The sequence below is a fragment of the Notamacropus eugenii genome, chromosome 2 (genome assembly GCF_028372415.1).
Source record: "Notamacropus eugenii isolate mMacEug1 chromosome 2, mMacEug1.pri_v2, whole genome shotgun sequence".
Taxonomy (NCBI): Eukaryota; Metazoa; Chordata; class Mammalia; order Diprotodontia; family Macropodidae; genus Notamacropus; species Notamacropus eugenii.
Genome location: NC_092873.1, coordinates 374,269,217 through 374,285,316, shown reverse-complemented (window position 1 = coordinate 374,285,316; position 16,100 = coordinate 374,269,217). Strand labels below are relative to the sequence as shown.

General features: G+C 37.1%; 1 protein-coding gene across 15 annotated transcripts in view; it reads left to right on the top strand.

Annotated features, from left to right (window-relative positions):
- Positions 1–16,100, top strand: part of BCAS3 (BCAS3 microtubule associated cell migration factor) — an 803,928-nt gene that overhangs the window by 219,541 nt on the left and 568,287 nt on the right. For all 15 annotated transcript variants that reach the window (XM_072637728.1, XM_072637734.1, XM_072637735.1 and 12 more), the window contains one exon: positions 12,391–12,484. In XM_072637728.1, the coding sequence (XP_072493829.1) occupies positions 12,391–12,484 (94 nt within the window). The remainder of the gene's footprint in view (positions 1–12,390; positions 12,485–16,100) is intronic.

Here is a 16,100-nt window from a genome sequence, read left to right as displayed (position 1 = left end):
TCTCTGGTTTCTTTTATGACTTAGTTGAATCATCATCTTCTATATGAAGGATTAACTGGCTTGATGTGCTTTTAAAAGGCTCATTGATATGGTCGTTGTAGTCTAGCCCCATTTTCATTTATTTATTTGTTTATTTGTTTATTGATGTTCTACAATCGCTACCAAAAAACTTAGATTTTTACCTCCCACCTGCCCCCCATCACCCCCCTCCCTCCCCTAGATGCCATACAATTCTATACATATACTTTCCTATTGAATACGTTTTCACTATAGTCATGCTGTGTAGACAAACTAAAATAAATGGAAGAAATCATATAACAGATCAAAACATAATACACACACACATAAACAAACATGATCTGCTACATTCTGCAAATGAATTCCATAGTTCTTTCTCTGAGTGTGGAAGGCATTTTGCCTTAGAAAACCATTGAGAATTATTATTTTTTTAAGTTCTTGCATTATTACGAAGTTCCAAATCTACCAGAAAAAACTCTCGCACACTGTGGTCGTTGCTGTGCACAAAGTTCTCCTGGTTCTGCTCCTTTCACTCAGCATCAGATCATATAAGTCCTTCCAGGCCTCTCTGAAGTCTTCTTGTTCATCATTTCTTATGGCGCAGTAGTATTCCATTACATTCATATACCACAACTTATTCAGCCATTCCCCAATTGATGGGCATCCCCTTGATTTCCAGTTTTTGGCTACCACAAAGACAGCTGCTATAAATATTTTTGTACACGTGCGACCCTTTCCCATTTTTATGATCTCTTGGGGATACAGTCCTAGTAGCGATATTGCTGGGTCAAAGAGTATGCACATTTTTGTAGCCCTTTGGGCATAGTTCCAAATTGCTCTCCAGAATGGTTGGATGAGCTCCAACAATGAATTAGTGTTCCAACTCTCCTACATCCTCTCCAACATTTATCATTTTCCTGTTCTGTCATGTTTGCCAATCTTATAGGTGTGATGTGGTATCTCAGAGTTGTTTTGATTTGCATCTCTCTAATCAAAAGTGATTTAGAGAATTTTTTGATATGATTATAGACATCTTTAATTTCTTCCTCTGAAAATTGCCAATTCATATCCTTTGACCATTTATCAATTGGGGAATGACTTGTATTGTTGTACATTTGACTGAGTTCTCTATATATTCCAGAAATGAGGCCTTTATTCCCGAGATTAGCTGTAAAAATTCTTTCCCAATTTATTATATCCCTCTGAATTTTGGTTGCATTGGGTTTGGTTATGCAAAAACTTTTCAGTTTAATGTAGTCAAAGTTATTCGTCTTTCATTTCATAATGCTTTCTATCTCTTCTTTAGTAAAAAAATTCTTCCCTTCTCCATAAATCTGATAAATAAACTATTCCTTGCTCCTCCAGTTTGTCCATGGTATCAATCTTTATACCTAGATCGTGTACCCATTTGGACTTTATTCTTGTGTACCGTGACAGGCATGGGTCTATGCCTAGTTTCCACCACACTGTTATCCAGTTTTCCCAGCAATTTTTGTCGAATAGTGAGTTCTTATCCCAGAAGCTGGCGTCCTTGGGTTTATCAAACAGGAGGTTGCTATATTCCTTGCCTACTATGTCTTGAGTGCCAAGTCTATTCCACTTGTCTACCCTTCTGTTTCTTTGCCAGTACCAAGTGGTTTTGATAATTGCTGCTTTATAGTACAATTTCAGATCTGGTAGCGCTAGGCCACCTTCCCTAGCATTTCTTTTCATTAGTCCCTTTGATATTCTGGACCTTTTGTTCTTTCAGATGAATTTTGATATTATTTTATCCAGCTCTAGAAAATAATTGTCTGATAGTTTAATTGGTATGGCACTAAATAAGTAAATTAATTTAGGTAGAATTGTCATTTTTATTATATTACCTCGGCCTACCCATGAGCAACTGATGTTTTTCCACTTACTTAAATCTGACTTTATTTGTGCAAAAAGTGTCTTGTAATTGTGTTCATATGGTCCCTGGGTTTGTTTTGGCAGGTAAACTCCCAAGTATTTTATAGTGTCTATCCTAGCTTTAAATCGGATTTCTCTTTCTATCTCTTGCTGTTGGACTTTGTTGCTAATATATAGGAATGCAGACAGCCCCATTTATGGAAAATGCAGCTAATAGAAGGAACGTGACTTGGCCAAAGTGACATTTCTTTTCCACTGATGACAGGGAGAGATATGGATATGGGGAATAGTTGATGATTGTCACCATGAGAGTTCACTGAGGAATTATAAAGGACATAGAGGGCTTTCTAAGGGCAGGCTGTAGAAGGATATTCACCATTAAGAAATGGATGTAAATCCTCCAAAATTCTTTGGTACACAAACCAAAGGAGGAGGTGTTTTCAAGTGTCAAATGCTACTGAGAAGTAGATGATTTGGATTAAAAAAACACCAATGTTTCTACCACAGAGGACATCGTTAGTAACATTTGAGAGAGAAATTTCAATAAGTGGTGGATAAATGGTGGTCAGGATCATACTGCTACAGAGACTTCAGCCACAGCATTTTACAGTTGAGGTCCTGAGAGCTTAAATGACTAGCTTTAGGTCACATAGAAAGTAAATAATAAAACTGAGATTTGTACCCAGTTTTTTGACTCTAAAGTTGGTGTGCTTCTTATCATTCCTTGCTGCCTTTCCTCTGAGCAAGGCAGAACAACATAGATCAAGATACTCTGACCTTTAGTTTGCTCAACTTTTACAATGATGATAATAGCAACAACTATTTCATAGGACTGTTAGGGAATAATGTGTATAAAATGCTTTGTGAACCTTAAAGCACTATGTAAATGGAATTATCATCATTATCATCATCTTTATTAATATTATAGATTTAGAGCTGAAATGAATGTCACAGAGGAAGATAAGGTTTTTTTCTTCCTAACAACATAAAAATATATCTAAAGTCAAAAGCTGGCATCCTATACGATGGCAATACAATAGATACTTTCCTTGTAAGTACAAGACAAAAACAAGAATGCCCCTTCTCACTATTATTTGTCATAGTTTTAGAAATGCTGGGCACAGTGGATAGAATGCCAGCTATCAGAATTTAGGAGACAGGGGGCCCTGAGTTCAAATCCAACCTCAGACACTTGACATTTACTAGCTCCTTGACCCTGGGCAAGTCACTTAACCCTGGTTGCCTCACCAAAAAAAAAAAAAAAAATTGCTAGCAAAGCATGAAACATAGAGATGAAATTAAAGATACAAAGATAGTCAAAGAGGAGATAAAGCTATTCCGGTTTGCTAATGACAGGATGGTCTACTTTAAAAGAATGCTAGGAATTCAACATCAAAAAAATGTTGAGATAAGAACTCCAACAGAATTGTGACCTACAAAATAAATCTACAGAAAACAATCACCACCACCACAACAGCATATGTATATAATAACAAATCTAGTCATCCCAATCTATATCTTGCCACAAAACTCAGATGGCATCAGAGGAGGTGACTTTGCACGTCCCTGTCCCACTTAAGTCCAAATCACTTAGAAGTGGTGACATCACATTCCTGATGTCATGGTCCTCTTTGAGAACAAATGACAAGCAACAACAATGAACAGTAATAACAAATCCAAGAGTCAATAATACAAAGCAATATCTCATTCAAAATAGAGTATGCATAAAATATTTGGGAGTCCTTTTACCAAAGCACACTTGATATTTATATAGATTCAATATTTAGTACACTTGGCTGGGCTATTTCAATATAATAACTATCACTGTACTATCTAAGCTAATTCACAGATTTAACGTAAGAATAAACCAGGTACCAATCAGATACGTTACAGGACTCAGTAAAGTAATAACAAATCATTTGGAGGTACAAGAAACCTGAATTATCAAGGGAAATAATGGAAAATATTAGAAATGAATGGGGAATAATACTTTGAGACCTCAAAACATATTATAAATTAGTAGTCATTAAAAATATTTGGGATGGGTTAACCCTCTCCCTTCCCCCAGAAAGTTAGATCAATCAACAGTTTCCTCAAGAAAGAATCTGAAATAATGAAACTTAATAATCCAGTTTTTTTTTAAGCATGAATCATTCAGGTAAGAACTTCCTATTTGATAAGAAATTCTAAGAAAACTGTTATACAGGCTGTCAGAAATTATATCAACATATGGTATGATATTGCCCCCAAATTTAAATGTCTGTGTATTCCAAATATTAAAGAATACTGATTATTTTCTGAGCATTTATGGACTAATGGTGGAGAATGAGATATATATTTTTAGACATGGCCAAAATGTGGATTTTTTTTTTGCTATCTTTGTTACGAAGGAAGACTTTTTGGGGGAGCATTTAGGAGAATTGGAGAATTTAGGAGAACATGAGAACTCTCTTTTAAAATATTTTTTTCAATTACACTTAGAAACAACTTTTGACATTTATTTCTTAAAATTTTGAGTTGCAAAGTCTCTCCATCTCCCTCCCCTTTCCGTGCATTGAGAAGGCAGTCATTTTGATATAGCTTCTACATGTGCAGCCATGTAAAATATATTTCCATATTTGTTATATTGTAAAAGAGAACGCAGACCAAAAAACAAAAACAACAACCCAGGAAAAATAAAAGAAAGTTAAAAAAAAAGTGTGCTTTGCTCTGCATTCAGACTTCATGAGTTCTTTCTGTGGAGGTGGATAGCATTTTTTTCATAAGTCCCAGGAATCAAAGAATAAGGAAAAGGACTTCTTCGTATAGAAATATTGATAGCAGTTCTTTTTGTGTTCCCCCCATATTAGCTACTAATGAATTATCCTTCTATTGTGGCATGGTTAAACAAATTATTATATAAATATGTTATGAAACATTATTATGTCCTAAGAAATGATAAAATTGTCATTTTTTAGGGAAAACTGGAAAGATCTCTATGAACTGGAGGAGAGCAAAGTGTGTAGTCAATCCATCAGTCAATAAACATTAACTTAGCTTTTACTGTGTTTCAGGTACAGTGCTAAATGAGCAGAAGTAGGTGAACAATTATGACATCAACATTCTTTGAAAGACATCAGAATTCTAGTCAATGCAATGATATATCACAAGTCTATAGGACTAAAGATGAAATATGCCACTCTTCCTCTGCCAGTGGTGATTAACTTAAATTACAGAGAAACAAACATTTTTAGATGTTTAGTATGGGAATTTGTTTTGCTGGGCTATGCATACTTATTGTGAGAGGTTTTGGTTTTGTTTCTGGATTGGGAGGGAGGAGATATGGACATATTTCAGATATGAATACTAAATTTACACACAGCTAGTCAATAATAATAGGAAAATATTTTTTTGAAAATCCGAAAATAATGATTGTATACTTTTTTTTTTTTTTTTTTGTACTGGGTCTAGGTATCAATTCAAGTAATTATTTTTTTAAAATTTTACTTAGTATTTTATTTTTCCCCAGTTACATGTAAAAGCAATTGTAACATTCATTTTTAAAACTTTGAGTTCCAAATTCTCCTCCTTCCTCCCTTCCCACCCCCCTGCAATGAGAAGGCAAGCAATTTCATACAGGTTATACATCTATAGTCATGCAAAACGCTTCCATGACAGTCATATTGTGAGACTATATTTCGCTCTATCCTATCTGTCCTTCATTTATTCTATTCTCTTTATCTTTTCACTCTATCCCTCCTCAAAAGTGTTTTGCTTCTGACTACCCCCTCCCTAACTCAGCTCTCCTTTTTATCACCCCTCCCTTCTCTTATGCCCTTCCCCCTACTTTGCTATAGGGTAGGATAGATTTCTATACTCAATTGATTGTATATGTTATTCCCTCTTTGAGCCAATTCTGATGAGAGTAAGGTACACTCACTCTCACCTCCCCCCTCTTCTCCTCCATTGTTAAAGCTTTTTCTTGCTTCTTTTATGTGAGATAATTTACCCCATTTTACCTCTCTCTTTCTCCCACTACATTCCATTTTCACCCTTTAATTTTGTTTTTTAATATCATACTTTCATATTCAACTTACCCCTGTGCCCTCTGTCTGTCTCTATATATATATATCTATATCTATATCTATATCTATATCTATATCTATATATATATATATATATATATTCCTTCTATCTATCCTACTAATGAAAAAGGTCTTATGAATTACAAGTATCATCTTCCCATATAGGAATGTGAACAGTTTAACTTTATTAAGTCCCTTATGATTTCCCTTTCTTGTTTACCTTTCTATACTTCTCTTGATTCTTGTATTTGAAAGTCTAATTTTCTATTCATCTCTGGTCTTTTCAACAAGAATGCTTGGAAGTCCTCTATTTCATTAAAATTCTATTTTTTCCCCTGAAGTATTATACTGAGTTTTGCTGACTAGGTGATTCTTTTGTTTTAATTCTAGCTCTTTTGACTTCTGGAATATCATTTTCTATGCCCTCTGATCCCTTAAAGTAGAAGCCACTAGATCTTGTGTTATCCTGATTGTGTTTCCACAATACTCAAATTGTTTCTTTCTAGTTGCTTGCAATATTTTCTCTTTGACCTGGAAACTCCAGAATTTGGCTGTAATATTCTTGGGAGTTTTCATTTTGGGATCTGTTTTAGGAGGTGATCAGCACATTCTTTTCATTTTAATTTTACCTTCTAGTTCTAGAACATATGGACAGTTTTCCTTGATAATTTCTTGAAAGATGATGTTCAGGCTCTTTTTTGATCATGGCTTTCAGGTAGTCCAATCATTTTAAAATTATCTCTCCTTGATCTATTTTTCAGGTCAGTTGTTTTTCCAGTGGGTTATTTTACATTGTCTTCTATTTTTTCATTCTTTTGGTTTTGTTTTATAATGTGTTGATTTCTCATTAAGTTATTAACTTCCATTTGCTCCATCCTAATTTTGAAGGAATTATTTCCTTCAGTGAGCTTTTGGACCTCCTTTTCCATTTGACCAATTATGCTTTTTAAGGCATTCTTCTCCTCATTTGCTTTTTGGATCTCTTTTGCCATTTGGGTTAGTCTATTCTTTAAGGTGTTATTTTTTCAGCATTTTTGGGGTTTCCTTTAGCAAGTAGTTGACTCGTTTTTCATGATTTTCTTGCATCAATCTCAATTTTTCTCAAATTTCTCAAAAATTCTCAATTTTTCCTCTACTTCTCTTACTTGATTTTCAAAATCCTTGGTTGGAGACCCAATTCATATTTTTCTTGGAGGCTTGGGATGTAGAGCTTTGACTTTGTTGTCTTCTTCTGGTTGTATGTTTTGTTCTTCCTTGTTACCAAAGTAAGATTCTATAGTCTGATTGTATTTCAATTTTTGCTCATTTTCCCAGCCAGTTACTTGACTTTTGAGCTCTTTGTTAAGTGGAAGGTGTGGTGTCCCAAGTTTCTGGGGTTTTGTGCAGATGTTTTCAGAGATATTTCTAGGGATCAGATCTGTAAATTTTCAGTTGTTCCAAGGTACTATGATCAAAGGACAGGTGTTTACTTCTCCCCTCACCTGTGCTCTGGTCTGTGAGCAACCACAAATTACTCTTTTCTACAAATTATTCTTTTCTGTAAAATTACTCCCCTCTTCACTGCTGCCACAAACTCTACCATGTTAGTGCTCCTCCTCATCCCAGGACCACCACGCAGGACTTTGACCCAGATCCAAGCCGGACAAAGCAAGAGAATCCTGTCACAAGGTCACCAAGGAGATCCCAGCAATCCCTCTGTCATCAGCTGCATGATTCTCCCACTGTCTGTAGACAGAGAGCTCCTGGAAGCAGGCACCACTGCCATTAGTGCTACTGTGGTTGCTGCCATGCTGGGGCTGGGGGTAGGCCTGGACCAAGCTCTTTTCTCACTCAAGTCCCTACTGACTTTTTTTTTTTTTTAATTTTTTAAATTTTTAAATTTTTATTTTTTAAAAATAATTATTTTATTTATTTATTTTATTTTCATCATTCATTTCCACAAAATTTTGAGTTCTAAATTTTCTCCCATCTCTCTCCTCCCTCCACCCCAAAACACCAAGCATTCTGATTACCCCTTCCACCAATCTGCCCTCCCTTCTAACATCCTCCCTTCCCTTATCCCCATCTTCTCTTTTGTCCTGTAGGGCAAGATAAATTTCTATACCCCATTACCTGCATTTCTTATTTCTCAGTTGTATGCAGGAACAATACTCAACATTTGTTCCTAAAACTCTGAGTTCCAGCTTCTCTTACTTTCTCCTTCCCCACCTATTCCCACTGAGAAGGCAAGCAATTCAATATAGGCTATATAGACATAGTTTTGCAAATGACTTCCATAATGGTCATGTTGTTTAAGACTAATTATATTTCCATCCATCCCTTCCCGTCCTGCCCCCCATTTCTTCTATTCTCTCTTTTGACTGTGTCCTTTGCCAAGAGTGTTCATTTCTAATTGGTCCCTCCTCCCATTTAGCCTCCCTTCCATCATCCCCCCCCATCCTGCTTATCCCCCTTCTCCCCTACTTTCCTGTATTGTAGGATAGGTTTTCATACCAAATTGATGTGCATGTTATTCCTTCCTTGAGCCAAATGTGATGAGGGTAAGTTTCACTTTTTCCCTTTCACCTCCCCCCTTTTTCCCTCCATTCGAAAGGCTTTTTCTTGCCTCTTTTATGAAAGATAATTTACCCCCTTCCATTTCTCCCTTTCTCCTCTCAATATCTTCCTCTCTCACCCCTTAATTTTATTTTTTTAGATATGATCCCTTCCTATTCAACTCACCCTGTGCTCTCTCTCTCGCTCTCTCTCTCTCTCTCTCTCTCTGTGTAATTCAACCAACTACCCAGATACTGAGAAGAGATTCAAGAGTTACAAATATTATCTTTCTATGAAGAATGTAAACAGTTCAACTGTAGTAAGTCCCTTATGATTTCTCTTTCCTGTTTACCTTTTCATGCTTCTCTTGATTCTTGTATTTGAAAGTCAGATTTTCTTTTCAGTTCTGGTCTTTTCATCAAGAATGCTTGAAAGTCCTCTATTTCATTGAAAAACCATTTTTCCTCTTAAGTATTATACTCAGTTTTGCTGGGTGGGTGATTCTTGGTTTTAGTCCTAGTTCCTTTGACTTGTGGAATATCCTATTCCATGCCCTTCAATCCCTTAATGTAGAAGCTGCTAGATCTTGTGTTATCCTGATTGTATTTCCACAATACTTGAATTGTTTCTTTCTAGCTGCTTGCAATATTTTCTCCTTGACCTGATAACTCTGAAATTTGGCTATAATGTTCCTAGGAGTTTCTCTTTTTGGATCTCTTTCAGGAGGTGATTGGTGGATTCTTTCAATATTTATTTTACACTCTCATTCTAGAATATCAGGGCAGTTTTCCTTGATAATTTTGTGAAAGATGATGTCTAGGCTCTTCTTTTTTTGATCATGGCTTTCAGGTAGTCCCATAATCTTTAAATTGTCTCTTCTGGATCTATTTTCCAGGTCAGTTGTTTTTCCAATGAAGTATTTCACATTATTTTCCATTTTTCCATTCTTTTGGTTTTGTTTTGTGATTTCTTGGTTTCTCATAAAGCCATTAGCTTCCATCTGTTCCATTCTAGTTTTTAAAGAACTATTTTCTTCAGTGAGCTTTTGAACCTCCTTTTCCATTTGGCTAATTCTGCTTTTTAAAGCATTCTTCTCCTCATTGACTTTTTGAACCTCTTTTGCCAATTGAGTTAGCCTATTTTTAAAGGTGTTGTTTTCTTCAGCATCTTTTTGGTTCTTCTGGAGCAAGCTATTGACTTGCTTTTCATGATTTTTTTGCATCTCTCTCATTTTTCTTCCCAATTTTTCCTTCATCTCTCTTACTTGATTTTCAAAATCCTTTTTGAACTCTTCCATGGCCTGAGACCATTGAATATTTGTTTTGGATGTTTGGGATATAGAAGCCTTGACTTTTATGTCTTTCCCTGGTGGTAAGCATTGTTCTTCCCTATCCAAAAGGATGGGAGAAAATACCTGTTCACCCAGAAAGTAACTTTCTATAGTCTTATTTTTTTTCCCATTTTTGGGTATTTTCCCAACCAGTTTCTTGACTTTCGGGTTCTTTGTCAAGGTGAGGGTATACTCTGTAAGATCTCAGTTCCTCCAAGGTGGCACAATCAAGCCTGCACACTGGTCTGGGAGCAACCAGAAAACTTTTGTGCCTAGAGTCTACGAGTAGTAGAATTTCCTCTCCACAACCACCTGCCCTCCAGTTCTGCCATGCCAGCAATCAGGGCTGTGGTTTAGATCAGCTGCTCAATTCCACCAGAGGCTTTACAATGAGGCCTTCAACAATGGATGTAGGCTACTGCCTGCCATGGGAGCCTCCACCACCACTGAGGTCTCTGCCACTGATGCCTGGGGCTGGAGATATGGGGGGACCCTGCTCCCTTCTCAGTCAGCTGAAAAAGCCTGACCTTTGGTGCCTGTGGGTTGAGAGATCTTCGAACCACTGTTGCTGCTACTGGAGAGTCCACCCCCGAGGCCTACTCTGGTCCTCCTCCCTGCACCTTGCAGTTAAGACTGGGCTGCACCCCACTCCACGTTCAGTGTGACAGACCTTTCCCGTCAGCCTTCCTGGTCTCCCTGGGTTGGAAGCCTTCTCCACTCCATCGTTCTATGGCTTCTGCTGCTGTAGAATTTGTTGAGTCATTCTTTACAGGTATTTTATGGGCTGTGGGGGAAGAGCTAGAGCATGTGCGTCTTTCTACTCTGCCATCTTGGCTCCGCCCCGCCCCCCCTATGACTTTCCTACTGACCTTTTAAGTTGTCTTTGGCATTTTTGGGTTGAGAATTCTGAAAATCATCACAGCTGTTAGTGATTCAGTCCCTTGAGGCCAGCATGGTCTATGCCATCATGGCTCATGTTGCATTGCACTCCTCTCTCAGACTGGTGCAATACACTTTTCCTGTTGACCTTCCAGGTTGTATGGGGCTGGAAATTTATTTTAGTTTTTGTCATTTTGTTGCTTCTGCTGCTCTAGAATTTGTTTAGAGTCATTTTTTACAGGTATTTTGAGGGATTTTGGGGGAGAGCTCAAGCAAGTCCCTGCTTTTACTCAACCATCTTGGCTCTGCCTCACCTCAAAATCCTTTTTGAGCTCTTCCATGGCCTGAGATCAGTTCATAGTTTTCTTGGAGGCTTTGAATGTAGGAGATTTGGTTTTATTGTCTTCTGAGTGTGTGTTTTGATCTTCCTTGTCACCAAACTAAATATCTGTAGTTTCAGTTTTTTTTTTTTTTTACATTGTTTGCTCATTTTCCTGGTCTGTTACTTGATTTTTAACTCTTTGTTAAGGTAGGGCTCTGCTTCCAGTGTGGAGGGCAAACTGCCCCAACCTTCAGAAGACAGTTTTCTTTTAAGTTTTCTATGGAGTCTGTATGCTGAGAAGCCTGAAAACTACCACAGCTGCTAATAATTCAGTCCCGAGGCCTGCTCTGGGTTGCTGAGGCAAGAACTGTGCTCCTTTCTCAGTCTGGGGCAACAGACCTTTCCTGTTGACCTTCCAGGTTGTCTTGAGCTGAAAATTTGTTTCACTCTGCCTTTTTGTGGATTATACTGCTCTGTAATTTGTTGAGAGTCATTTTTTCAAGGTATTTGGAGGAGTTTAGGGGGAGAGATCAGGTGAATCCCGGCCTTAACTCTGCCATCTTAGCTCCATTCTCCCAAATCAAGTAATTCTTTCAGATGTATTTTTTAAATTAAAACAAAATACATTGCTTGTGATTCGTGCTTATTTTATGACTTAGTCATTTGAAGGATAAAAGAACTGCTGACATATCTTTTCTCAAATTAAAGAGTTCTTCCTTTTAGTTTTTGTTCATTATTTTGGGCACATTCCTTTCTTGACTTACACCTTATCCATTTTATGGTTAATGACAATATCATTATAGTGCCAACATTAGTTTCTTTTCTTGGAAGCCATTTACGTTGTTAATGTAATTTGCTTAATTTCTTCTATCTGTGAGGTCAAGAGTCATAAGATCACTACTTAAAACCCTGATTTGGGTCTTTCAGACAACAAAGTAGTGGTTTCCTGATCCTAGATTCTGGTCTAAGCTTGTAAGCATGGACAATTCAGGTATTTTGCAAGTGGTGGTATTTTGCTAAAAACTTTAAAGAATCACTCAAGTTATAAATCCAAGAGGAAAGAAAGCAAAAAGAACACAATTATATGCTCCATTTAGGTAAACAAAACTGTTTTTTTTTCTCTTATGACTCAAAGACTGAAAACTCTACCCTTTTCCTATAGTAATCAGATTGAGCTGTACTATGTGTGATGATGTTTTTCCATTTCCCCATTCCAAAAGTAATAAGATGTCAGCAGAGTCTGTAAGTTTTGGTTATGTGCTAGGATAGGGCCCTCTACAGAATGAAATAATTCTTTCCCCTATCTTATATCCGAGAGTATTTCACTTGTCTTCTATGCTTCTGTGTAGGTGCTTGTAAGTGAAGACTCTGATGGCAATGGCATTGTGGCCCATTTCCCTGCCCATGAAAAGCCTGTTTGCTGTATGGCTTTTAACACAAGTGGTGAGTAGTTTTTCTAGTATTGCTTTGTTAGTTTCAGAAGTTGGATTAGTGAGAGCAAATGTTCTCTGTCTTTAATGGAATCCTGCTTTATTTCAGAATTCTGATTTAGACCAAGTCAGTAAACTGTTATCATCCAATCCAAATTTTCCTGCCAATATTTTTACATATTGTTATGCATCACTAAATTAAACCATTAATTCATTATCATTACTATATTAATTTTTTTCTAATTAGCAAACATTTATTTTCTCCATCTTCTGTACTCCTCTTCTCCATCAAGAGGTGGGATGAAGCAAAGCAACGCAAGATCCTTGTAAGAAATATACATCAATATAACACTTATGTAGTGATCAACAAAACCATACCTAGAAATGTTTTTCTCATTCTGCATATCTCTGTTAGAAGAAGGTAGCATTTTTTAATTCACAGTTCTCTGGAGGAATGGTTGGACATTTCATCAGTCAACATTCTTCAGTCTTCCAAAGCTGTCTATTTTTACAATGTTTTTACTTTAGTGTAAATTGTTCTAGCTCTGTTTTTACTTCACATTAATTCATGCTTGTCTATCCAGCTTTCTCTGAAACCATGCCCTTCATCTTTTCTTACAGTACATTACTATTCCTTCCATGTATAGTCCATAGTTTGTTCATCCATTCCTCCATTGAAAGTTACCCCTTTAGTTCTTTGCCATCACAGAAAAGGAGGCTGTAAACATTTTTGTTTGTATTGGCCTTCTCTCTTTGGGGAATAGGTATAGTAGTTCACCTGAGAGTAGCAATTAGATCAGCTATTGCATTTAAGTTCTGTGGACAGGCTGCCACACATCAGCACTGCTTCATTGTGTCTGCTAAGCCTGGGCCCATTACCTCCCCATCACCCCAGATCTGACCTGAGCTGCATGAGTGAGGACCCAGCTAGCTGGGTAACTCAGCTCATCCTCTCCCTTCTGTCTCCCTTTGGGGTTTACTGGCTAGATGTCTGTCCTGTCCTTAATGCCCAGTTAACTTGGGGCTTACGGGCCAGATTCCTTCCTCTCTCCCTTCCTCCCTCCCTCCCTCCCTCCCTCCCTTCCTTCCTTCCTTCCTTCCTTCCTTCCTTCCTTCCTTCCTTCCTTCCTTCCTTCCTTCCTTCCTTCCTCCCTCCCTCCCTCCCTCCCTCCCTCCCTCCCTCCCTTCCTTCCTTCCTTCCTTCCTTCCTTCCTTCCTTCCTTCCTTCCTTCCTTCCTTCCTTCCTTCCTTCCTTCCTTCCTTCCTTCCTTCCTTCCCCCCAAAAGCTGACACCCAGTGCACTCTGAAGCACTTAGGTTTCACAACAGTAGGGCCCTGCCCAAGCTCCACTTGGCTTAGACTGATTGTCGATACTAACAGTTTCTGTTTCTCTCCCAGTTTTTTTAGGTATTTTTCTTTTGCTCATTAAAATGACCATTCCCTGACCACTTCTTAAAGAGACTTATTCACTCAATGGGCATTACCTCCCCCTATATCAGTATGTAAAAAGTCTAGCCTAAAAAGGCCAGCATCTCTCATTGCATCCTGGGCCTTCTCCTGTCATCCTGATGAATATCTGGTCACTAGATCCAGATGGCTCAGAGGAGAAAGTGAGGCTGGTGACCTTGCACAGCCCTACCTCACTCAAAACAAAGTCAAGTGCAAGTCATGTCATCATTTCTCTGATTTCATGGTCTTCAAAAACGAAGGAAGAAAGCAACAATCTAGTAGTGTCAAAAGTTATGTGGCATTTAGTAGCTTCTTGAGAATACTTTTACATTTTTTTCTCCTTATTGTTGTACTTATTCACAGTGCCACTAACAGTGCATTAATGTGCCTGTTTTCCTTTAGCCCATCCATCATTTGTCATCACTTTATTGATTGATTGATTGCTAAAAAAAAAATCTTATGCCAATCTTATGGGAATATGGAGGAACTTCAGAAATGCTTCATTTTCATTTCTCTAATTACTAGTGATTTGGAGCATTTAAAAAAAATATGACTTTAGAGACATTGGATTTCTTTCCTTGAGAACTGCCTTTTTCTGTCCTCTTACATTTAAGAACTGGACAGTACAGCATCTAGAGGAGCAAATTAAAATATATAATTCTTCTGAGAATATTTGAGAGGGATAAGTAAGTTTTTAAATCTTTTAATCTTTATTTCATGAATATCAATAATATTGTGTATTTATGCAGGTATTTGTGAACTGTTCTGCAATAAGATATAATAGGAAAATATTTTTATTTTTCAAAATCAGTTTTTATTGATATTTTGTTTCTTATACCATCATAGTATCACATGTATATATCCCCCTCCAAGACCTTATGACGAATAGTATTTTTGAGAATGGGAAAAAAAAGCCATTGTGAAATATCTCACTGGAAGAACTGACCTGGAAAATAGTTTCAGGAGAGTCAATTTTAAAATTATGGGACTGCCTGAAAGCCATGATCAAAAAAAGAAGAGCTTAGACATCATCTTTCATGAAATTTTCAAGGAAAACTGCCCTGATATTCTAGAACCAGAGGGTAAAATAAATATTGAAAGAATCTTCTGATCACCTTCTGAAAGAGATCCAAAAAGAAAAACTCCGTGGAATATTGTAGCCAAATTCCAGAGTTCCCAGGTCAAGGAGAAAATATTACAAGATCCATAAAGAAGCAATTCAAATATTGTGGAAATACAGTCAGGATAACACAGGATTTAGCAACTTCCTCACTAACGGATTAAAGGGCTTAGAATATGATATTCCAAATGTCAAAGGAGATAGGATTAAAACCAAGAATCACCTACCCAGAAATACTAGGTATAATACTTCAGGGTAAAAAAAATGGAATTTTATTGAAATAGAGGACTTCCAAGCATTCCTGTTGAAAAGACCAGAGCTGAATAGAAAATTTGACTTTCAAATACAGGAATCAAGAGAAACATGAAAAGGTAAACAAGAAAGAGAAGCCTTAAGGAACTCATTAAAGTCAAACTGTTTACATTCCTCCATGGAAAGATGTTATTTGTAACTCATGAGACTTTTTTCATGAGACTTTTAAGGTAGTTAGAGGGAATATATACACATACATACACACATATACACCTATATATATATTTATGTGTGTGTGTGTGTGTGTGTGTGTGTGTATACATAGAAAGAGGACACAGAGTGAGCTGAATATGAAGAGAGAATACCTAAAAAAATAAAATTTACTGTGGAATGGAATGTACATGGAGTAAGAGAAAGGGAGATGTAGAATGCAGCAAGTCATCTCACATAAAAGAGGGAAGAAAGAGCTTTTATAATGGAGGGGAAGAGGGAGGAGATGAAAGGAAATAATTCAGCCTTACTCTTGTGGGATTTGGCTTAAGGAGGGAATAACACACACTCAATTGGATATGGAAATGTATTTTACCCTGCAGGAAGGCACAGGGGAAAGCAATATAAGAGGGAAGATAAAATAATGATTGTACCTTTTCTCAGCTTCCACCAACAATGCATGAGTTTACCTATCTTTCCACAATCCCACAATATTGCGTGTCATCATTTTTTTTTGTCACTTTTGCTGATTTGCAATGTGTGAGGTAAAACCTCAGGGTTGTTTTGATTTGTGTTTTGCTTATCAGTGATTTGAGCA